General features: G+C 47.8%; 1 protein-coding gene across 1 annotated transcript in view; it reads left to right on the forward strand.

The window, feature by feature from the left end:
* ARHGAP18 (Rho GTPase activating protein 18) overlaps window positions 1-25,370 on the forward strand; it is a 928,328-nt gene that overhangs the window by 549,413 nt on the left and 353,545 nt on the right. The window contains exon 9 of the mRNA XM_069607469.1: window positions 19,104-19,263. Within this exon, the coding sequence (XP_069463570.1) occupies window positions 19,104-19,263 (160 nt within the window). The remainder of the gene's footprint in view (window positions 1-19,103; window positions 19,264-25,370) is intronic.

Here is a 25,370-nt window from a genome sequence, read left to right on the forward strand (position 1 = left end):
GCAGTGCAGGGGCAGCCTCCACTAGGCCCCCACTCATGTCTACCACCACCCCCACCCCCCAGGGGCAGCCTCCACCAGGCCCCCACTCATGTCTCCCACCACCCCCACCCCCCAGCATCCAGGGGCACCTTCCACCAGGCCCCCACTCATGTCTCCCAGCCAACATGTCACCACAATCTAGATCCCTGGCCCTTATGGTCAGCCTCCAAATGGCAAACACCCACCTGAGTATTGCATCCACCCACTTAGAAATGGCAAAAACATGATGGAACCCCAATTGCAAGTTTGGAAATGAACACATGTCCCTCACATACACCCAATGGGTGTCAGTGAATGTCAAAACTCATATCATGATATGCATGAAACCAATGAGATGATACTACACATTGAAGTTTGTAGAAAAAATATGTATTAAACGCAACATAAATTGAATCAAAATAAACAAACAATGGAATTTAAAAAAAAAACAGCAGGTACGTGAAATAATGCAAAACCACAAATCATAATGCAAATGAAAGGTGTCCAAAGTCAGTCCACAAAAGTAAATCCAATGGAAAATTAAAATCGAAAACCATTGCTCCATGGGGAAATCATTAAAAAAAAAAAATCAAAAAGTCAACTATATACAGATAAACAATCCAGGGTCCATGATCCCAAACGAAGAAATGAAACCTATGGAATAACACTACCTTTAAAAAAAAAAAAAAAAAAAAAAAAAAAAAAATCTACAAAAATGTGGCCCATTGTCCAAAAGGTCCAAAAAAAATGCTAAACCAAAGGAAACCTAACACTAACTACAGAACTATTTACAAGGGCAGCGGGCTAGTCTGACGGCTCACTTCGGGATGTTCCGGGCCAGGGCATCATCGAACTCCTGCTCAATGTCCCGGAGGCGCTCCTCCATGGCCCCGAGGGTCCGCAGGGCCGTCCACATGTTCCCCCCCACCCCCCCAAACTCCCTGCGGATTGCCTCGAGGCACTCGGCCCGCCTCAGGGCCCTCCGCATGGAGTTCTCCGCCCTGACCATCGTAAGCCGTGCCTCTTCCGCCCGCTGCCGCTCCACATCTATGGCGTGGCCCAACTGCTGCCACACGGAAGACACTTCCCGTCCTGGGTCCTCCTGCCCTCCGGCCGATGCCTGCCCCTCCGATGCCGAAGGCCCCGAGCCATCATGGCTCCCACCACGTTGCTGCTGCTGCGCCTCTGCCCGTGCACTGCCTCCTGCTGCCTGCACATCCTCCGCTGGCTGGGGTGCAGTCGTTGATGTGGCCACCCCTGCTGGACGTCCGACTCCCGACTGTGGCAGGGATGCCTCCTCCACCAGCCTGGCCGCACCGTCAGAGGCAGCTCCACAGGGCACCCAGGTGACTGATGGGTGGTAAGATGGCACGGAGGACGACTGGCGCATAGGGGGTTCAGTTGAGGAGGGGGTCTGAGCAAGCCCCATCAAACGGAGGAATCCGGCCTGGGTGACCTGTCCCAGTAGGCCGACGCGGTCAAAGAGCCATTCGAGATGACGTGCCGTCTCCTCATGAAAATACGGCAGGTCACCTCGCATGGCCCGTTGACGCAACGCCACACCAGTCAGGACAGGCTCAACCCGGACCCGGACAGCCACGTCCGCAGGCAGAGGAAGACCAGTTGTCGTGAGCTCATCCCCTGCCTGAAAACGGGTCTGGACGTAGGCATCCCTGCTGGTGCAAGATGATGCAGTGACAGGATCAGTGACAGGATTGCACACAGGCACCTCCGCGGCGACCTGTGCTGCCTCCTGTCCCTGGTCCTGCACTGCACCACTAGCACCAGTGGAATCCCACCTCCAGACCCCGTCTCTGTTGCTTGCACGGCCTCCTCCACCAAACCCCCCCACCAACCTGGATGACTCCGTGCCATCTTCCCCCGTTGGGCCCTGGCGGGTCCCAGCTGCCCCTTCTGCTGCCGAGGAGTCCAACTCCGACCTCCGCCTCTTGGACCTCCCCCCGGCAGCTGCGGCCTGGGACGCGGCACCGGACTCCTCACTCCCTGACGAGATCACAACCTGGGAGGGGAGCCAGGCCTTGCGTCTCCGGCTGACGGTGCGATCCCCGCCGCTGTGCTCCACAGCACCTTCTCCTCCCTCTTCATCAGTTGACGCTGCAGACAGGGAGAAATAAAACAGGCATCCGGGCACTGTACAATGGACACATAAACACATGACAGTTGCACATGAGTGGCATTGGCAAACCTCCGACATGGCATCACAATTGGCAACACACATGTCATTTCTACATGCACACATGAGCCATACCACAGCCACATAGCAACTGCCAGCACCATCCATACACATACAACAGCATGAGCAGGCAAAGGTGAGCCAGACATCACATGCAACACAGGGAGTGCACTACACATGCAGGCACACCACCACACTTGCATGCATGTGTACACCTCAGCCAACTGTCGCAGTGTTCCGATGGGCATCCATGTCACATCTGGCAATCAGGCTTCCACATCCCACTGTCGCATGCATCCATGTTGCATCACTGTTGCACCCTTGTCAAATACACACACATGCACATGTACAGAGTGCTGATACATGCAGCTGAAAACAACATACATGCGCGACTTCACGAACATGCCTACTTACATACACATTCATCCAAACGTGTGCCCACACAACTGCATTTGGCATGCAAGCCTACACACACAAGCACCATCCATGTCTCACACATGACAGCGCTCGCATGTGTTCGCCTCACGGTCCTGTACACCCCCACCCTTTCTCGACCCCATACAAACAGATGTGCAACCGGCACACTACTGGCACATCACCACACGCACAGCTTACAATCATGATGCATGTACACTTACCGCTCGACTCCAGATGGGTCTGCCTCTCAAGGACCTGGACGTGGAGCACTGGGGATATGCGTTCCAGGGCCCTGATCTGATCTTCCGACAAGTGGCGCCGGCGCCCCTTAGCATCCGCTGCCTAAAAGAGGCGCCGGGCCTTGTTCAGGGTCCTGGACCTGAAGTCCTCCCAGCGCTTCTTGACATGTTGGAAGTCGCGGACTGCCACCCCCTCCGCGTTGATGGCAGTCACGATGTCCGTCCAGATCCGAGTCCGTCCTTCCTTGTCGGCGCGCAACCTTCCATAGAGGGCATCATACTGCCCCAGGACTTGCTCCACCAGGACACCAACTTCCCTGGCACTGAAGCTGGTGCCCCTCTGCCTCTCTGGCTGTGGGTTGTCAGTGGTGCCAGATGTTGCAGTGCCCGACATGACAACCCCAGAGGCAGGAGTGGGTGGGCAACTGGGTCCTGGGGCTGGGCTGTGGAGCGATGGAATCCCAGTCGGGAGTCTTCGGTTGCAGCAGGGATGGTCACAGCAACAGCACCCCTGGCTGATGTGCAGGCAGCAACTGGCAGGGCACGTGGGCAGCAGGCAGTCAGACAGCAGCAGGTGGCAGGTGGGAGCATGCACGGGGCTCTGGGGGGCAGTATATCAGCTTTCTGGGCAGGAGCGTGGTCTTCCGTGTGCTTACGCGTGGCCAGCTTGATACGGAGTGATTTGGCACGTGAAAAGTCCTGCACGTCTGCGTGTAATTTGAGGAAAGGCCCTAAGCGCGTCTGCACGCATACGCGATTTCATTGGCCCAAAGGCCCCCATGCGCAGCTGTGACATCACGCGCATGGCCGTAGAGAATGGCGCGTGTTAAAAAAAAAAAAAGATACACGTCCGAGTGTCAAAGCGTGTAATTGGTGGAAATGGCCTCATCGCGTATGCGCGTCTGTGACGTGTGTGTATGAAAGGTACGTGTAGAACGCCATTTCCTTGTACGTGCTTTTCGTGGAGAGCGAGTGGGTGAAATCTGTACTTGTCGGTTCACACGCGATTTACTTCACAGCGTTTCCAGTTCGTACTCCGTTACCTCTGACAGCTTTTTCTCTTTTCCTCTTTTTCCTGGGCCTGTTTCCTCAAACAGCGTTCCCTTCTATTGTTGTCCTGTCTCCTCAGACAGCGTACAATTCTTTTTTTGGCGGGGGTGTTGCCAACGCGCACACGCGCATTTTTTTCACGCTTTTGTTCCTGGCAGACGGTGAGTCGTGCACGTATTTAACATCTGTGCTTGCCCCGTGTGTCGCGTACCCCTTCAGAGGTCATTCTAGGCTGCGTGTGACACGCATATGTTCATTCTTGTGTTTCTGGGTGCCACAGCATAGTGCAGGTTTATTTTTCCACGCACGTGGTCTAGGAGGGGTTGTGTGCACCTTACTTCCCTTTTTTGGGGTGCCTGTGCTTTGCGTGACCCGTCATCTTTCCCCAGGGGTGGCTTACAGCCTTGCTAGAGCACTAGGGTACCATTACCATCTGGTACCCAACCCCTTTGACCCCCAATTGCCCAGGACAATAGTTCACATCGACTCCCATACGCACAATAACATCAGTGCCATGGCTGGGAGGCGAACAAGCCGTAAGGGTGGCAAAGGTGGCCGAGCCCCAAGTGGTGGCCGTGGTGGATCCGGTAGGGGACGTGGCCGTGACTTGCAGGGTGCCCCTAGCCCCCCATGTGTGGAGGAGCAGTCAGGGACACCCATGCCCCCCCCCCGGTTGAGGTTAACATGGCTGACACCATCCATGCTCAGCCCTTGTTGGACCAGCCCACTGTGGAACCAGACCTGGCACAGGGTGACTCCATGTCCGACTTCCAGGTCAGCAGGTCTAGGCCACGTGCGCCGGTGAACGTTGGTGTCATCAGGCCACGTGGATCAGGGGCAGCTAGGCCATCTGCTGCCCCACGTAGGCAGGCTGGGGAGGCTGCAGGGGCAGCTGCGGCTCCATCCACCCCACCTCTCACACACCCAGCCAGGACAGTGTCGGTCCAAGTCAATCATGCTGACATCCCCCCCTGACACCATCACACTTAAACTAATGCCTGAACCAACTCCCATGCTGAGTGCAATCCCACACTCCTAGTACAGAGTCCACCGGGGCTCCTGCCCCTAGTGTCCAGAGCGGCGTAGGACACTCAGGATCCCCACCACCTTCCAAGCGGAAGCGGAAGAGTGCTCGTCCAGTAGAGGCTGATGCCCCAGACACGGCTACACAGTCCGGACCGTCAAGGAAGCCCAGCTTCAATGAGGCCGAACTGAATGCACTTGTAGAGTATGTGTCTGCACATGACCGCGAAATGGTGATGGTTGCAGGATCCGAGACCACACCTGCACAACGTCGGGCACACTGGCAGACCATTGCGGACATCATAAGTGCCCTTGGAATCGTGAGGCGCACAGCTACTGAATGCTACAAGCGCTGGAATGACCTGAAGCGCAGGGCAAAGAATAAGCTGGCCTCAAGTCATGCCGCAACTCTAGTGACTGGAGGTGGGTCTCCAGCAGAGGACATACAACTCACTCCACATGAGCAGGTTGCTGGGACCTACGTCACGGAGGAACAGATCCAAGGCGTGGGAGAACTGGTAGATTACGAGGCATTGTCCGGTGAGTGCACATGCATGTGTGTCATCCATGTGCATGGTGTGTGTGGGAGGGCTTCTGTTTGGGTGCCAGGGGAGGGTGTGTGCCTGAGTGGTTCGGGTCACACATGTGCCTCTTCCTATACATTCTGCGCACCAGCATTTGGGTATAGCAGCATCCCTTCTGACAACATTAGACATCCAGCCCAACACCACGCCAGTTGCCCTTGGAGTGTCATCTTGCCACAACATTGTTGCTTATTTACCTCTGTTTATTCAGGCAGATTGTTTGCATACCACCACTTTTTCTCTGGATTTCTCAGTCCTATTGTCACATGGCTATGGTACAGTGGACTGGCTTTGTTTCCTGGACATGATTAGTTTAGACATGTCCCTGTGCTATAGGACCATTTTGGACTGGCAGCTCCAGGTTAAACATTTGAACCATTTCAATGAAAAATCAATTTCATGAGCAAACTGGACTGAATGACCAATTGGTGCCCTCCTCTCCCTCTTCACTTCATGGCTAGGGTACATGCCATCTGTGTGATGGCATGTGTATTTGACCTGCCAATCACTGGCCAATGTGTGATGCCACTGCTAGGCAGCATGCAGCAAATGTGTTAATCTTCCATCTTGGTGTCATCAATGTGTGCCATCTGCCTACCCTTTGCACGCAGTGACGGTGCATGCATGGGAGGGTTTTAGTCATGTGGGACATGTGTCAATCAAGTACTGTTTCTGTAGCCTCTCAGCCCTAATTCTGTGCCATAGTGCTAATGCCGGTTTCCATTTGTTTTCTTTTATGTCTTTGCAGGTGATGACGCACTTGATACTGCTGGGGTTGTGGAGATGGTGCAGACCCAGGAGGGGTCTGAGGGCCGACCGACCACCAGTGAGGGACGTGGTGTGGTGGTGGGTGAGAACCCAAAACTGCTGCAGGTCGTGCTCTCAAGGGGTGTCTCTGGCTGCACCTCCCCCGAGCTGTATTCAGGTGTTGATTCGGATGATGAGACCTATGTGCCGTCGCAGGTGAGTGTTCCTGGGAGGGATTCTGTTCTGTCCGACCCACCTGCACCAGGGTTAGAACCCTAAATGGGGATGTCAGTGTTGGCAGGTACGCCTTTGGTGGTTACGGATGCAGGGTCACACTCCGCGACATCTGATCCTGTTCCTGGGCCAGCAGATCAGAGGGGGAATGCAGTCCTGCAGCCTCAGGCAGTGCCGGCACAGCAAGGCGCAGTCCGCCTTGCCCCAGACAGGTGTGGTGCCCGCCGACGTGGTGGCCGTCAGCCACCTGGCAATACCGCATGGGAGCAATCCGTATACGGTATGGCAACCCAACAGGCAGCATCATCAGAGATGATGGCTCAGGCCATGGATAGGGTGGCCACTTCCATTGTCCCCCCCGAAAGGCTGATGGAGCGACTACAGCAGGCAACAGACTCCATCTGTCAGTCACACAGGGAGGACATGTTGGCGTCCGACAGGGACAGGCGGGCGGCACTGGCGACTCTGCAGGAAGCCATTTCCATAGAGTCCCAGTGCCACAGGGAAGCCCTGAGGGTGGAACTCCTTCACCTCAGGACGACTCTTGTTGAGCTTGAGGCTTCAACAAACAGAAGGACAGAACAGCAGCTGGAGCGTTTCACACGTACGCTCTCAGCTGAGATGCAGGCAACTAGGGCGGAGGTCCGGGCATCCCGTGAGTTGTTGCATGGGGACCTTCGCACAATTATCCTCCAGAACGAGACCTACCACACACGCATGCTTGCAGCCATGGAGGAACAGACTAGGGCTTTGCGTGGGCTGCCTCCCATAGTGCCACCACCTCCTGATGCAGCTGCAGAGGGTGAGGAGAGCAACAGCAGTGATTCTCCCACAATAGGGTAGCCGTGTAGGCCACGAGCCCATGGAGGTGTTTTATTTTTCGCAAGATTCACTTCACACAGGTGGGTTTTGGTGTGCACCCTGTTCTCGGACCTTCTGGGTGGACTCCCCCCCCCCCCCCCCCCGGCCCATTATTGGCCATTTATTTTTTTAATTTTTTTTTTTTTTTTTGGGGATAGTGTGTTGCCTTGTGTGGCTCCCGTGGGCATACGCTGCATTGTGGATGGGCACATGCAGGCTTGTCATGAATTTGGTTCAGATGCTTGGGTTTTTGTGACACACACCCCTCCTGCTTCCCGTTTCCATGGGCTTGCAAAGGGTGTGCCCAAGTGACATTGACGTACATGGTGACATTGGACTCCCATTCGATGTGTGGGCAGTCTGTAGTCAATACTGTGTATACATTCATAGTGCATGTTGTTGTATTGTACACTGCATGGTGTATTGATATGTGCCTCTGCATCCATCTCATCCTCCTAATTTGCAGGTCCATTTCTCATGTCTTCACAAGGCGGTCCACCTTGGAACTGGAGTCCATGTTGTAAGCAGTGCACCTACACACTTGCGTGGCGCTAACACTGTATACTTGGAAGTGTTCGGAGTGCTGGCATCATCAGGTAGTGAGGCTAGGAAATTTTTAAGTCTGTAATGTCATGTTTAAGGTAGGTTGGAGGTTGTGTAGGTGATTGGTATTCTTGGTAAGTATTTGGTAATGTGTGTTGTAGGTCCTGCATTACTGTGAGCATTTCATGTGTGGCCATGTTTCCATTAGGGACACTGTAGCTGGTGACACTTGGGGCATGTTGTGGGGATTAATTTGTTTCCTCTCACATTGCATGACATGCCATGGTGTGTTGTGTGGCCGTGCCGGGGAGGGTTTGGGTGACATGGCACTGTTTTCATGTAGTATTTTGCAAGTGGGTATTCTTTTCTGCAGCATGGAAGTGTCTTTTGATGACACTGCATTGGTGGTGTTTGTGTAGGTAGGGATGCACACATTGTGACACTTCCACATGAACAATCTCAGGCTGCTATGGTTCTGACAGTTGACTGTCCCTTTGTTCGTCATAATTGTCAGGTCAAGTCATCATTGCTTATCAGATGGTATGTGCCAGGGCTGTGTGCACTCCAGAGGTGTGATTTCTATGTGAAGTAAATAGCCACCAGCTGCGTACGGGCTGCCTCACCCCGTGCCCTCTCCCCTCCCATGCGCAGCGGGCGTGCATGTGGTTGGGGATGTGGGGGCACCACCAGGTCCACAGCCAGGCCCCGGCGTGTTGCAACATTGTGCAGGACACATGCTGCCACTATGATCCTGCACACTACTGGGGGCTCATATAACAGCTGCCCGCCAGAACTGTCAAGGGAGCGAAAGCGTGACTTGAGCACTCCGAATGTGCGCTCCACTATGCCCCGGGTTGCAATATGGGCTGTGTTGTATCTTACCTCTGGAGGCGTGATGGGGTTGCGAATTGGCGGCGTCATGTGGGTGTTAAGAGGGTAGGCACTGTCCCCTGGTGAGGAGGTGATGGGTATCATTAGTGGGTTAGTGACATAACTCTGCATCTGACATGCATGCATGTGCAGTGGCATTCATACTCACCAAGCAGGCATGTATCGCCATGCCGCCCAGCTTCTACATCCCGGCTTAGGGTAGACATTCGGTAAATGAAGCTGTCGTGGGTGGATCCTCGATAGTTGGCATATACTGAGGTGATGATTCCCTTGGCATTACATACTACCTGCACGTTGATGGAATGCCATTGCTTGCGGTTCCAATAGATGTGCTCAGATGCCCTGGGGGGACGTAGTGCCACATGGGTGCAGTCAATGGCACCTAGCACTTTTGGGGATTGTGCCACACCGTAGAAATCGAGGGTGGCAGCCTGCCTTTCTGCAGGTGTCCTGGGCAGGTATATGTGCCTACGGACTGATGGGCGTGCAGTGATGATGTTCAAGACCTGGTGTAGGCAGCGTGACTGCGTGGCCTGTGACACCCCACCCACTATGGCACTTGTCCGCTCAAATGATCCTGTGGCCAAGAAGTGTGCAGTACATTGAGGACCTTCCCCAGGGGGCTGAGTGCTTGGGAGCACAGGGTGGGTGATGTGAGGTCATCCTCCCACTCACTGACCAGGTCTAGTATGTGTGGAAACCTGTACCTCCCATACACCTGGTCATCAGGTATCCCAAAAAGGCTGGTTCTGGGAGTGAAAATTCAGGCTCTCACTATCCTCCTCCTCCTTTGGTAACCCACGGCCACTACTGCTAGGGACGGTATATTCATCCTGGTGTCTGAGCTTGTTTGTTGTTTGCGCGCACTTTTATGCTGTGCGGGTTGACGTACACCTGCTTCATGCTGGCGTAGGTGTTTCAGGATTGGACCATTTATTTTTCAGCGCGTCCTAGGCGAACGTGTGAATCTTCCCGCCCACCCCAGGAATACACGTACCCCACTCTCACAGGCCCAGTCGCGTGTGGAACTTCCCGCGAACCCCGTAAAACACATATCGCGTGTGGAAGTTCACGCGGACCCATAATACACGTACCCTGATGGTATCGCATGGGAGACTACCCGCGCACCCCAGGAATACACGTACCCAGGCAAATCGCACGGCTGGGGGGTGGGGGTGATGGTAGACATGAGTGGGGGGCCTGGTGGAGGGTGCCCCTGGTGGCTGGGGGGTGGGGGTGGTGGTAGACACGAGCGGGGTCCTGGTGGAGGGTGCCCCTGCACTGCTGGGGGGTGGGGGTGGTGGGAGACATGAGTGGGGGCCTGGTGGAGGGTGCCCCTGGTGGCTGGGGGTGGTGGTAGACATGTGTGTGGGGGCCTGGTGGAGGGTGCCCCTGGTGGCTGGGGGTGCTGGGAGACATGTGTTGGTGATCAGTAGTGCAAGGTGACATGTGGGTTGGCTGGTGGGCATGGCCATGGTGGATGGGTTGCCTGTGGGACATGAGCAGGGGTGCAGGGTAGTCCCCTGTGGTGTGGGCTGCCTGCAGGGGCCGTGGAGGGTGTAGAGGGAACACCTGGAGGACCCACACGGCCAAATCACATGTAGCATTCCCCGGCACCACCGGAATACACGTACCCTGCTGAAATCGCGTGTGAATCTTCCCGCGCACCTCGGAATACACGTACCCAGGCCAATCGCGTGTGGAACTTCCCTCGCACCCTGAAGTACACGTAGCCAGGGTAATCGCGTGTGGAACTTCTTGCGCACACGCTATTTTTCACACAGCGGGTGTCCGCGTTTGTCGGTACCCCTTTGCACCTCATTTGTCCTAGAGGGACACTGTATGGACCATTCATCATGGCTGTATATGGGTGCTTTTTATTAGCGCACAATTTGGCGTACAATTTTTTCAGTCGCAGGGGCGCTACCGCCTGCTTTCTTGTGGCGTACTTGTTTGGCCCTGTGCCCGTCTTTGACCGTGCACTGGTTTGCCCTATTCGATTCCATGAATACGGGTTGTAGGCGAGCGTGTGGGCGTTCCGCGCACTTGCCTCCTGTACTTCCCCCGGGACGCCCATATTTTCACGCGTTGTTCCCCATTCCGAGTGTTACACCCCGTGTTCCGCCTAATTTTGTGATGTGCGCCGCGCTATGTGCGATTTCGCAGTGGCCGTGGCGCACGCTGTTGGATGACCTGTGCGCCGGCGTGCGCGGCGCACATTTTTAGCGCACATCCAATGTTTTTCTCGCGCACGGACTTCCATGAATCGATGTGCGCTGGTTTCCCTGCGATTTTCGCACTTGCACTGCGATTTTCGCACTTGCACTGCGATTTTCGCACTTTTACTGCGAATCGCATGTTTTGGCACCTCTGAGCGGGAATTTTCGGGCGCACATTAATTCCATGAATCGACCCCATATTGCGTTCTTGTTTCTGCTTTTTTCAAATGGCACGCCTGTCATCGTGTTAGAGCAAGAGCGCTTTTTAGTGCTTTTTTGCCAAAGGGGATTTTGGTGTACCTTGATAGGTTTTAATGCAGAAGCATTCAGTTTTTTTATTTTTTTTTTTTTACTAATGTATAAACAAATTCCACTCAATACATATATTCAACCCATTTCATATAGAGTGAAGGGAGAATTTCAGTGTCAGATCTCTATCAACGCTATGTGGGGGCGGATCTACTGTTTGTAGAACAAACCAGTAGATAACCTCGTAGTTATGTCTAGCCTTTTTGTAATGTTCTGCTATGGGCTTGTCTGCAACCCAATTTTCTTACACCTGATCAGTGTTCGCATATTCTTTGGAGTACTGGCCTTTTTGTCTTCCCATTGTATATCAAGCCACATGGGCATTTAATCCCATATATGGCCCATTCGGTTGCACAATTAGTAAATGTTTTGAATTGCCAAATCCGGCCATCGAGGTCGATCTCTTTGATATTTTTGGTCAAATGACGGACAGATCATTTGCCACATCAGAAGTTGCCCTTTACTGGAGGTAGGTGCCAAAGGGTGGTTTGCACCAGATTGTTTTCTTTTTGAAGTGCATATGTGTGAACTAATGTATCCCTTCAATTGGGCATTCTTTTGAATGCAAAGCGGGGTTCGTTAACCCGGAAATCATCTGTATATCATTTTCCAGTTTTTTAAGATGCTTCTCCGATCATTGTTGATAGGGGAGAATGAGGTGACACAGGTTATTTGTTTTCAATGGCTGTCTTATTCTGTTTTGTCAGACATATTTGTCCGCATTTCGGGGCTGTTTATAAGACCTTCTGATGACATATGAGGGATAACCCCTATCTTTTAATTTCACTTTCAGTTCTCCACTGTTAGTTTCAAAATCCTCCTTATTACTACAGTTTCATCGGATCCGAAGAAATTGTCCATGGGGAAGGTTTTCCCACAAACTTTGCGGATGAAAGCTGTTGAATGACAGAAGGGTATTCTGATCCGTTGGCTTTTTGAATAAAGTCGTGCCAAGTGTGTTTTCTACAGACCTGAAGATCTCTAGATCTAGGAATGCAATTTGATTTTTGTTGACTACATGGTAAATTTGATTGATGGTTCCTGTGTAATTAACCATATCAAGAATGTTTTTTAATATTTCTAGGCCCCCACTCCAGAGTGTGGTCAATGTAGCAATATCTTCTCTGAAGGGATTGTCATCAACATATATCGAATTCAGTTAGAAGTTGTCAATTTAAAGGTTGGTCAGGTCCAGGGCAAAGGTTGCCCCCATACTGGCCCCATGGAGTTGTTGGTAATATGTTCCTTCACAAATGAAGACTTTTTGTGTGCGGGCCAGTTTTATACATTCAGCAATAAAATCTGACTGTACTTTTTGTCCTTTTTTCCAAGTAGCAGTGCATGATCTCAACACATCTCATTTGTGGAATACTTGTGTACAAGGACTCCTCATTCAATGTCAATAGCAGGCCCTCGGTGTTTGAAGGTTTGATAAGTATGTTATAATTAAGTTGGAATGAAAATCGTGCCATGAGATAATATAGACCAATTTATGTCGAACACTCAACCATTGAATAAGTATAATGGGGAAGAAAAAATGTTTTTACCTCGAATGTGAATGGATAAACTGAATGGTACCTATGGTGGGACATTAAAGAACATTGCTTTACGCAACATTAAGAAATGTATGGTCAGAGGAAAAAGCGCGTATGGTAATACAGGAAAGGCTATAATGGTCAGTTTTTTAATATAACTGTCCTTTTTTTAGAACTTTTCACACAGATGATCACATGCACACGAAGTGTCATATGTATGGTTAAAGCATTTTGAGTGTCCTGAAGACTGCTTCGAAGGAGCCCACAAAAAAGATTGGGTTGTATTGAAAACGTGAGGGCAAATGCCCATAGTTATTTGGCACTAGCCACTTACCTATGTTACTAACCCCACTTAAGATTGTTGTGAAGAAAAATATCCAACATATAATAATGAAAGTAAATGTCCAAAATAGCAATTGGGCATATCTGATTGGAAAAGTGTTTTACCTTCTTTTTTGTATGTTTTATCAATGTATTTTTTATAACGGTATCTCAACGCAAATTTTTTGTGACCTACTGTACAACTATTGAATTTAATTAACATAAATGTACAGAATGTACACTGGGGCTTTTTTCACACAGCCTAGTTGTGTGAAAGCTGGGTAGCCATCTGTGGACTCTGTATATTGGTCTTAGTGTTCCTGTCCTCATCCACATAGGTCCTTTTTTGTGCAGGGGGCTATTTTGCTAATTTTGTTTATCGGGTGTAAAGAGACTCCACCCTACAATGGTTAACCCTCCAATTGTTAACCCTCCAACAGGCTGGGCTCCCAATGTAGTACTCTACAAGCTCATGGGACCCCCCATTTGAGCCTATGCATAAATCAAGTCTTGAACACCTGACCTACAAGACTGCCTTCTTGGTGGCCCTTAAATCCATAAGAAAAGTTGGTGAATTACAAGCATTGTCAGTGCAGGACCCTTTCTTTGTCATACACAAAGACAAATGGGTTTTACGTACACATCATAGGGTTTCACCTCAATTTCCAAATTCCACGTGAACCAATCCATTGAGCTGTCGGCCTTCTTCCACAATACAACTAGTTCATCTGACGTAACACTCCATACACCAGATGTAAGGAGGGCAGTCCTTTACTATTTAAACAAGACCAGACCGCTTAGAAAAACAGACCAACTGTTTGTCTCCGTAGCACCAGGCAGAGGAGGAGACCGCATTTCCAAGAATGCCATCTCCAAATGGATAGTCGGAGGCATACAATTATGATATTCTTTATCAGACAAGACACTGCCTTCCACACCAAGAACTCACACCACAAGGAGCACAGGAGCTACTCTTACTTTTATTGCAAATGTCCCCTTGGAGATCTTTTGCAAAGCAGCTTGGAGCTCAGTACACACTTTCACTCGGCACTACTGCATTGACACTCATTCCAAAGCAGATACACAGGTGGGACAAGCGGTTCTAAAACCTCTATTTGCTGCTGTGCCTTCTCACAACCCACCACCTTCTTCTCACAACCCTGTAAGAGGATTCAATTCAACACTACAGCTAAGTCAACACCTAGTCTATAATACTGAATGAAAACCCTTATTGATATATCTTTATGTCCAGTTCATGCGTTCTGGATGACTACCCCTATATAACACCCCTCTCTTGGAATCCCCCTGACCCCACTGAGCCAAGAAGTAGTTCTGTTTTGCAAGTTAAAAAGGTTTATTTGATAATTTAAAATATATATATATCCCACTTTATAGTAAATTAATAATTGAATATCACACTTAATCTGATATGATAAAGATTAACAACGGAGAATCTGGCACTAGCACACTTCTTATAATCACTAATGAGTTGACATGAAATGGATAAGGTAGCACACTGGTAAATAGGAACAAAAGTATAATGTGGTAGAGGATGCTTTATGTAAGCTCAGGTGGATGCAATATTCAATGAATGCAGTACAGAAAATACTCAATATGATTTCAACCAAACAATGTAATCACTTTTCTCTGGCAATCCCCTCCCCCCCTTGATGCAAGGCAAGGAAATGGAAGGAAAACACACAGTTCTCAGAAATGCAATCAATGTAAATCAGTTCACCCCAGCAAGCTTACACTACAGAAAACAGATAGGAGTTTTGAAAACACAGGCAAAATGCTTTGATATGTGCTAGCAATGGATGAGAAATATGCTGGAAATGCTTTTAATTCCCTTTCAGAGGTTCAGGGTGAGTGGTATCTAGTTAATATTAGTCCAGGCTCACACTAGCAATGATGCAGGGATAGTTAGCAGGTTAAACGAATTTCTGGCAAATGGAAGGCAAGCAGCAGCAGTTTTTACATGTGAAGAAATTTGCAAATCGCGGTAAAATTCGCGGAAGCGTGTTCCGCGATTGCGGTAAAACTATAGGGGGTAGGAATGCGGTTCTAGGTTCGTAGGAAAGCCACGATTCTAAGCTTTCAGATGAAAGTTATTGCAAGTCTCTAGCACAAACGGTTGCGGAGATATGAGCGATTTTATGAAGGTCGTTTTTCAGATTTGAAATTTTAAAGTTCAAAAAGACAAGTGCAGCTTGCAACTAGGAAATGACAAGTGACAGCTTTACAAATGACAGGTGACAGTTAGGAGGCAGTTCTACTTAGATTAAATAGATTGAATTATATTATTTTAACTAGGAGATTGGTTCTGCACAGTTTTCTAGGTACTCACACTATATTCTTGAGTGAAATGGGCCTCGCCATGGATCTGGTCAGGTTTTAAACTCGCCTCTGGTCTCTGCACTTCACAGTGATCTGGGTCAGCTCTCTCTGGTTCTCTGGTCTGGGTCTCTAGTTCTGGATAGATTGAAGTCTCTAGTTTGGCTCTCTGGAGGTTTGATGGAGGTAAGTATGGATTTTTCCGGCAGAGCTTCCAGCGGAAGATGGAATTGAAGGTCCCTATCTGTCCTGTCTGTCTGCTTTTATGTGTTTAGAATGTGGGTGTGTTCTAGCATCACTGACCCTACCTCTCTCTCAGCTTCTAATTGGTCAAACTTCCATTTATCATTTGATTGGGGAATGAACTGTGAGTCAGAGGGATGTCATTTTATGGCTTGCAGATAGGACACTCCTCTGTCAGATTGCACACATTCTATATTTGATAATAAAAGACATATTTCACAGTTACACAGTTGCTTGAAATTACATATACATGGTGTGGCTGAATTTAGCCATGTCTCTGTCCAAATCTGCTGTTTCTAAGAGCTTGCATTCAGAAATGGCACATAATTGACTTTTTAACTGATTTTTCAATTTCTGACATTGACCCAACTTTACATACATGTGCGCAGGGAGTAAGGACATTAACTGATGAAGTTTCAGACTTTTAACATGCATACATTTAGAGTAATATCCACTTTTCCGCTAACACCCCCCTGAACATACCACCGGTTCTAAAAACCTCTTAAACTGTGGGCAGAAAAATCACAAGAATTATGGTATCATTTATAAAATGTTCACATGTCCGCTCTATGAGTTATTCATCTTTTTAGAGTTATGTTCTGGCTCCAAAGGGGTGTGGTTTCCTCTCAGCACAAGGTAGAAATACTGGTTTTTCCAGTTCTGCCAAGCCAGCTTGCTCTCACAGGCAGTGCCCCTCCCCTTTCCTCAGGAGGAAGCCACTTTTTACGACCATTTACGACTCCTGCCAATAAAACCTTTGCCTGAGCCAGGACAGGGCTTTGTTCACTTTCCTGCAGAGCACAGGTAATTCAATTATCAGATAGATGGCATATCCTTAGTGTGAGCAGCAAAAGGGCAGCTAGGCCTGGGAACACAGCTGTGACTCAAGTTTCACTCCTGATGGGGGTAGTTGCCAGGCAGAATTCAGTTCCTTAAGCCAGGTTTCAGATAAAATGTCACTTTTTGTTCCCCAGTTCCTGCATTCAAATAAAACTAAACATTTTTACATATGCAGCTAGAATGCTGATTCTAAGTGCAAAACTATGACATTTCAACAGTTACAAAGGCATGTGACACCAAACATGGGTCACTCATTTAATCTAAACATTTTCGATTTTAGTGTCTTTAAATCCAGTGCAACTTAAACTGCTGCAATCCACAGCTCAGCCAGTCTTGTTATAAACCTTCAAGTCACTTCAGAATATCACTTTACATTGTATCCACCTCTCAGTAAGTCTTTCTTTGGCCTGCTTTGGGTTCATTCATTTTTATACAAAAAAGTAAAATCTGGTGTTTTAAATTGCCGGCTTTTGGATAGTGGTGAGTACTGGTACTGCACCCATTTTTGGGATTTAAGAATGAATTCCCCACAATTCTAGGTTGCATTTGGCAATCAGCATTGCCATTCCCAATGGTTTCAGACTACTGTGCGGGTAGTCCAATGGTGGTTTTAAAGCGCTTTGAAGCTAACCGGCGCTACTGTTTTTCCTTTGGCAACCCATTTCCCTCATGGCAACCCGGCCTTTCATTCTCGCACTGGTGGGTGGCAAGTGAGGCAACCATTTCGGTGTGCGCACAAACTGCGCAGCTTTCCTGGATTTCGGCGCACATGTGGGTTTTCCGCCATCTTGAATTTTCTAAGCCCACAGCACCAAATGTTGTGGCATGATAGCTTAAACGTGGGTCAGGACACCCAACAACCCACCACCTTCTCCTAACACTGTCTGCTAATCTATGCATAGCATGTGATCTAAGCAGATTCCTCGTGCCTCAGAAGGGATGTATTACTCCCCGTAATCGTATTTCTGATGCTTGTATCTGCTTAGATTCACATGCACCCACCCTTCCTCCCCTGAGAGAAGGTGCATAGATGTTAGTCTTCACTGATGCATACCTGCTTGGATACACCTGTACTCAGGCTACACTTCATGTTGGAAACAAAACAATCTGAGGGACCTCGACGCGTGAAGGACCATGGGTGCAGTGAAAGTCACACTCAGGATGGTGTTACTGGCACGCCCTGTCGCGGTCCCCTTTTGAGTTTCAAAAACAACTGTAATACTCTGTAGCTTCCACTAGATGTCGGCCTATGCATAGCATGTGAATCTAAGCAGATACAAGCATCAGAAATACGATTACAGAGAGTAATGTATTCCATATATATGGGTATTTCAGGAGACAGGGCAGGATGATGCAAAATGCAGCCACAGCTGGTTGGATTCAGAATTCATAACAATACTAGCCACAGGCGTACAAGGCAGGAACTACCCATTGAGGTTAGTTGATGGAACAACTCCTGATCAGTGAAAGCCATCTTATGTGAGGTCCTTCAGCTCTTGCCCACACATGGTGGAGCAGGTTGCAACATGAAGCAGCTGAGCAATCCAGATTCTGCCTTTAGCTCTCTGCGGCATGACACTTGAGAGCAATCTGGGTGTTTCCTACAGCTGTCTGTGTCTTGGAAAGCATACAGCTACCATAATGTACCTGAAAAATTAAACCAAAACCTGGAATAGAACATTAAATATGTTTGGTTTTGTAGTGTAGCTAGAAGGCATGGAAATTAGCCCAAATATAGTTTGCATGTCCTAACACACTTATTATTGTTATTGCAAAATCTATAAATGGCCTCGACAGCAGCCGGCTGTACCCCCACTGGAATTCTTATCGATGCTGCCAACTATTGGAAGCCCACATGGCAGCTGTTTGAGGATTCTCTTACAGGGAAATCGATAAAACTGGGTATCCTTGTTGTAGAACTTGGGCTTTCTGAGAGGACATGCACTGTATTTGGCTCCTAATGAAGGCTCCTCTAGCGAAAGGTTTGCTAAACGAGGTAGGAACTGTCAAAAATACACTGGGACCATTCTCTAGTGTGGCAGGATGGCACTTTTGGTCTTATGCCCCCTGCCCACTTGTAATGGAAGTGGCGTACCATGATTACTTATCGCCATTCTTGTCCTCTTTATGGCCTGTTCACTGTTGCTTTTAGCATTTGTGGAGTGGTATTTAGGGTGGAGCTAGGCATGCAGGCTCATAAGGCTTCTTCGTCGCTGCTATGTGAAGAGTTTCACCTTCAGAATCTGACTGGGCCTGATTTAATCTCATAATGACGAATCGGAGGAAAACTACATCCATTAGCACAAATATTACAGAAGCCAAGTAATTTATTAAGTATTAGCAAGTGCATTAGCATTGTATAGTATATTTAGTGATGGCTTGTCACAGCAAGACAACCTGAAAACATAACATTAGAGTTATATTTGTACTGTTGTGCATTTGGGAATGCTGTTTATGCTGATGCAATGGGCGTCTCCTGAATGTGTTACTTACTCTTTCAGAATATATGCCAAGAATTGGAAGCCAAGTTTTATGAACAGTCCTTCAATTGGGACAGCGTCAAGCAGCATGATGCAGCAAGCATCTTAAAACTGTTCATCCGTGAACTGCCACAACCTTTACTTACTGTGGAATATCTGAAGGATTTTCGGGCTGTGCAGAGTGAGTAGATTAAACCAACACCATATGGAAGGGGTTTTCTTGCATTGACGAGAACAGCTGGAAACCAGATATTGATATGAGTTCTTACTAGTTGGGAACAGAGTTCAATACAGCTTTGCACAGGCTATACATGTTGATCATTGTTCTAACACACCCTTGTTACACCCTAGCATTTTGATTTAGGCTTTTAGAAACGAGCAATTGTGATATTTAAGTTCTCTTTATCTGGCGAATACAGTGTATGCCAATCTACATTGCCAGGGATTCCACTGGTAATGTGGCATTTGGTAAGCATCTGTTTAACTGCTGCCATGTGTTCATACTTGGCCATGCCCAAATAGAGTGCAAACTGTCCAGTATATTTTGCATCTTGATGAACTGCAATAAATTCCATTGTGTGGTTAATTTAGGTGTGGCACATAGCTTTGTTAGGAAATCCTGAGATCTTTCATTAGCAAGACACCGGAGTGAGACTGCGAACTCGAGATTTGCATTGTTATTGGAAAGCTCCTTGTATTCATTTTGAAGACCACCCTGCAGAGTTGCAGTAAAAAAGTTATTGAATCAAATGCTGGTAAATTGTGGCCATTGGGGGAATTTTGGATCGAAGTTTGGGGCTTGTGGGAGAAAGCAGGGAAGATCTCCGAGAGCAACTAGCAGGGATTCTGGCCCCTACCCCGAACAGGGCCTAAGGAACGCCTGACCAAACCCCTTACTTGCCCTCGACGGGCCCCCCCTTCAGCGGGCAAAACTCCCAGCAGGTCACGGAGCACAACACTAGAGCATATTATAGTGAGGTTTTTCCCAAGCTGACGGGAGCTTGGAGCAAGGATGCAAGTCGCAGCAACACCTAGGAAACCTCTACGGTCCGGTCTGCGAGTGTGGCCAACGGGTACCGCAGATGTTAAGAAAAAAAGCACCAGGTGTAATCCATCTGTTTTCAAGTATTAAGGTGCCACAGCATGAACCAGCATGGTCTATGAAAAATCATTGATTTCCCCATAAGCACAATGAGACTAAGAATGGAAAGGAATATTGAGGAGGGTAGTCAAGCGATTGGATTTCGTGTTGTAAATCAATTGTATGTCCTGATGAAGGCCCCCCTGTGCACTCAAGATTGCTAGATTGCTAAAGGGTGGGTGAATCTTTTTTGAAGGGCTGAAAAACCTTGTGTCGACAGAATGTTTCTATATCCTTTCAAGAGCAGAAGTAGAGAGTAGAAAACTCACATGCCGGGCAATGTTTGAACACAAAATAATGATGTAAAACAGGAGGAGGGACTGTAAAATTCATTTGGATTTTTCTCTGCATTTAAAATGCATGTTTTCAATCCAAGTAGATCAGAAAAATGAGTAATTTCTACAAAACAAACTCTGTTGGTAGTGTTCCCATGACTACATGGATAAACATTGAATGTTAATAACTTCCTATTAATAGAAATGTTGATTGCACAAAAGGCACTTTGGTTACCAACCTGATTTTGCACCTACGCACTTTTTACACATTGTCCAGGCAGCTCATTGTACAGTGTTTATTTTTTTCTTTCCATTTTGTGTAAGTTTATAGATGAGAAATAAATGTAAATTTTATTTATTATTTTTCTTTTAACCACAAACTGGAGTGGAGTTCCACTGCAGTAATTTGAATATACCTGCATTATGTCCATAGGTGGTTAAAAATATTCTAGATATTCATATACGAGTCAGGGCTAGCTTGAAACTCCCTTGCTTTTTTGATGAATAGTGAGGCTTGAGGCATCTCTCAGCCGGTCTACTGAGGAAGGTGGAATGCGTGACTGCAGACCTCAAATTCAAGCGGATTACAGATGGCTTGAAGGACACACCAGACAGTTCATGTTTTTTTTTAATTAAAGCTGGAGAAGTGGATGGGGGGGGAGCTTCCACAAAGGGCTGTCCATCTGAAGTCTTCCATGAGGTTTTTTTCTCCTCCCTGGCAAATGCCTGATCTAGCTCGCTCCCTCAGGATCTTCAAGGTGAATCCTATTGGGCCCCACAAGAATAACCATGGTTTTTAGGTGCCTTCCAATTGCCCAGGTTCCACCTGGCATTCACCCCTCACGACCATGTACTCTTTGCCCTGAGGTTATTTCCTTCACATCCTTCTACTCGCCTCCCTTTTTTGCCCATCAGTCTCTGCCTCTTTTGTCCCTCTGGTCTTCTCTCTGTCTCTTCTACCCTTTACTTACTCCTCTTAGCATTCTCCCTTCCCTCTTACTCTTCTCTCCTACAAATCCCTTCTCTCACCACCTTCCTTTCACTCTGAGTCACCTTTTCCCATCTACTCACTACCCTACATACTCGCAGTCTCACTTGCTCACCTTGTATACACTCGCACCCAAATACCACTTTCTCTTATCAAACTAATACTTCACCTTGCACTTGCTTTCTGTAATCCTGCCCCACACTGATACCATCTGCATCCGCTTGTCTCTTGGTCTGCCTTCTTCTCTCTTTACCTCACCTGAATTTCCCACAGTGACCTGTTCTATCTAGCATCCTTCCCCTCTTCTCCCTTGATTGGTCCTCCACGTTGGCTGGTTCGCCAAGGCCAACTGCTGCCTGTTTTTTTCCCCTGTGGACCTGGTTACATACATCGCAATGCTTAAAAGTGATAAAGCCCAGACCCTTTTTATACGCACATACACACACTGCTGGGCGCCTATTGTAACATAGATACAGACTCTAGAATGTACTATTAGCAAAGAGCATCTACACGGTCGGTCTGAGTGGTGGGGTGTTCGGATGCCTTCCTGCTCGCTGCTGCCACTTCTTGGTGAGATCTGAAGTCTGGTTTCTTCCACAGGGACCCCTGGCAGCTGTAGTGCTACAGGACACCGACCAGCCTCTCCTATTGGAGATGATTCAATGCTGATGGGGTTGGGAACTTTTATCTTATTTTAAATTACTTTATTAGGCAATATATAAATCTGAAGCAACAAAGTTTACACATTTTATTGCAGTGATGTTTCCAAAATGTCAGTTTAGTATTTGACAGTATATGCTGATTCAATAGTGGGCGTACCCATCCAGCCAAAATTCGATTGAGCCTTTTTTCCATCGTTGAGGCTGGGGGGGAAAAGAAAGTTCAACTAATGACAATTATTGTTACTTTTCCTACGTAAGAGGCAGGCTCCTTTTGGTGGTAATACGCTCAGCATTCATCGGATTCCATGCTGGATTGCCAAGACATTGCTGGCCGTCATAGGAAGGGATGATGCGAATTGCTCGGATCACAATATTTACTGATGAAAGAAGGTTTGAGTTTCCCGTTATTTTCGTCTGCTAGATAAGGAGTGAAAATGAAGACCAAGGCCCCGCATGCAACGCAAGAATGAATGAACGAACGATATGGGTGTTGATTAATACAGGTCATGTGCTAGTGAGAAAGGTGAGTTGTAATGAATATTGTTTTTCTGTTGCCAGGGGTGTGGGGGCCCTTTTTGGCGTTTGCTCTCTGCACTGTAGAGGTGGGTGGAAAGTGCTGATTTTCGAATTGGACAGTGGACCGTTTGAAGCTCCAGACAGCGTCTGTGTAGATTTTCTGGTTCTCTGTAGTGTATTTTAGAATGTTGGAGCTTGATTAATTTAGAGTGGATGGGAAGGTTGCTTTTTAGAGTAAAAGGCCACTGCTGCTTGGTTTTGCGCGTCTCATGGAGGTAACGGACGCAGCGCATTTTAAGTGTCTGTGAAATGCCCCTAAAAGTTTCACACATTTTCATGGGACTCATTTTGGTTGTGAACCAGCCCACCTGCACCTCCTAAAAGTACACCATGCCCTTTCCCAAAAAGCAATGCAACTTCTTTGAATGTCCAGCACGAGTGCTTGAAAATAGTAAAAGGGTTTAGCATATCCCATGGCCCTGCAGGAGCTTGCCAGGCCTCGTTAGGGATATGGGGCATAGTATAGCGCCCTGAGGGGGTCTGCTATAATCTGCCTTTCCTCATAGAGGCACCATTTTGTTATCCCATGTGCCCTTATTGTACCAAATACCTCTCCAGTGAAGTTTTTAATTTAACGGTACTTGAACCACTCAGAAGTCTGCTGGTTTGTTTTGTGGGAACTATTTCTCACCTCATTCTTCTTCCATGTGATTACCGGGATCTTTCGCACTGATAAGGAATTCTCCTTATTATGAGGTGGTACACTTTTTTTTGCATACAACGTGCATAGGCGCACACCAAGATGTTTCCTAGATTGTGATAAATGAGTAAGCAGGAATTTCATCTTCAATTTTTATTAAGCATTTGTTAAGTTTTAGGGATGGCATCCATGCATGAGGGGATGGGAGTATGTCCCGTTAAATAATCTGCGCCACATATTGTGTTTAATCTACATACTTGAGGCATAGCTGATTTTAATGTGACCTGAGTTGAAAATTGTTACGTATCCTATTGTGTACTTTTCCAGTTAAGAGGACATATATCAGGTATATGCCGACTATGTTGGCTTTGCAGATGTGCAACCACAAGGAATTTGTGCCGATTTATTGATTTAGTTGTATGAAGTTTCTGATTTCACTGGAATCCTGGTGGAACATATGGCACATGTCCTACTATTGGTTATGAGGGATGTTAGGTGGTTGTTGTCCCTAGATTGGTTGTCACAAGTTTGTCCACTCTGGGTCGGCCCAAGTCTTGCATGATATGATCTAGTGTCATTTCCTTCCTGTGGCCTGATTAACAGCCATCTTTGTCTGACTTTGTGTAATGTCGGGTGGTCCTATTCGAAGTAGTTTGGGCACTTTGTTCCAAAAGATGGTGGCCATCACAGAAAATAAATTAAATGAAAAAGCAAACGGGATTCCAATTGAAAGAACGAACAAAATACCAAAGAAAAGGATTGAATGCAGGAGAAGGGTAGATTAATAAATGGAAGAAAAGATTGTAGGTTTACAAAGTTATGGGGTGCCATGCAGTATAGATAGTGGGAACAAAAAGATGCATATGTTTAAAAGAGGTTTTAAAGGGTAATTCTTCTTAAACCACCAAACAAAAAGAGCTCAACTGAAAAACCATAATAATGTGCCCCTGATTCTGGCCCCAGTCAAGGGCAGGGTGCACACCTCCCCCATCACAGAGCAGGGGCAGTCCCCACGGGAAAGCAATGCACCTGCAAAATAAAATCTCTTAACGGGAGGTGGGATATACCCTGAATCCCTGATTCTTCATTAGACGGAAACCAATGTGGTTTTAGTGATCCTATCTGGGATCCCCGTTTATCAAAATGTAAATCTTTCTTATTAAACATTCCTACCCTTGAAATCACTAATCCTCCCCTCCCTCCTCTAAGTTTCCCTGGTGCGAGTACTTTCTAAAAGTGATCTACCCGGTCAGTCCACCGTAATTTAGAGGTGGTCACAGGCTCATCCATAGCATGAGACTGACCGAACAGACCCCTGACCTACACCTGGTACCACCCAATGTGGAGGGAGGCTGGAGGATGGCCTCCGTGAATGCTCTCACCCCATAGGTGGTGCTGGCAGGCCACCACCTCTCACCTGCTTCATGCCAGGGTACAAACAGTCCCTATGTTTTTCCTAGCCTCTCCCCCTTCCTATACCAAACTATCCACTATATAAACATTCTCCTAGCTAACCCCCTACTTGATCATTAAGATGCCCTATATTTATCACCATAATTAACTATTAACATTCCATTTATACACAACTTCAAACCTCTGCTTGTAATCTGCACAAATATATGCATGTTTGTATGTATTGCAATTTATAGAGCGCAAACCAAGACCAACGAGGCTTCTGGGCACTAAAAGAGAGAAGCCGGAGAAAAACCAGAAGAAAAAACAAACAGAATTTAGACCATAAACAGCATGGTCTTTAGTTGTTTCCTAAAACCAAGAAGGTCTGAGAGGCCACAGAGTGTCAGCAGGAGCACGTTCCAGAGATTGGGGCCAGGAACGAAAAAGCACAGCCCCCTGATCTGGATTTGTGCGAACGCGGCACTTAAGTGACATTTGTCACTGAAGCGAAGCCTACAAGAATGAATGTAGGCTTTAAGCTTCTGCCGTAAAAAGATAGGGCCGGAAGAGCGGACGGGCCGTTGCACCATGCACAAGATCGCATATGCAAG

Source organism: Ambystoma mexicanum, chromosome 4q, assembly GCF_040938575.1.
Source record: "Ambystoma mexicanum isolate Mex_15411 chromosome 4q, UKY_AmexF1_1, whole genome shotgun sequence".
Lineage (NCBI taxonomy): Eukaryota > Metazoa > Chordata > Amphibia > Caudata > Ambystomatidae > Ambystoma > Ambystoma mexicanum.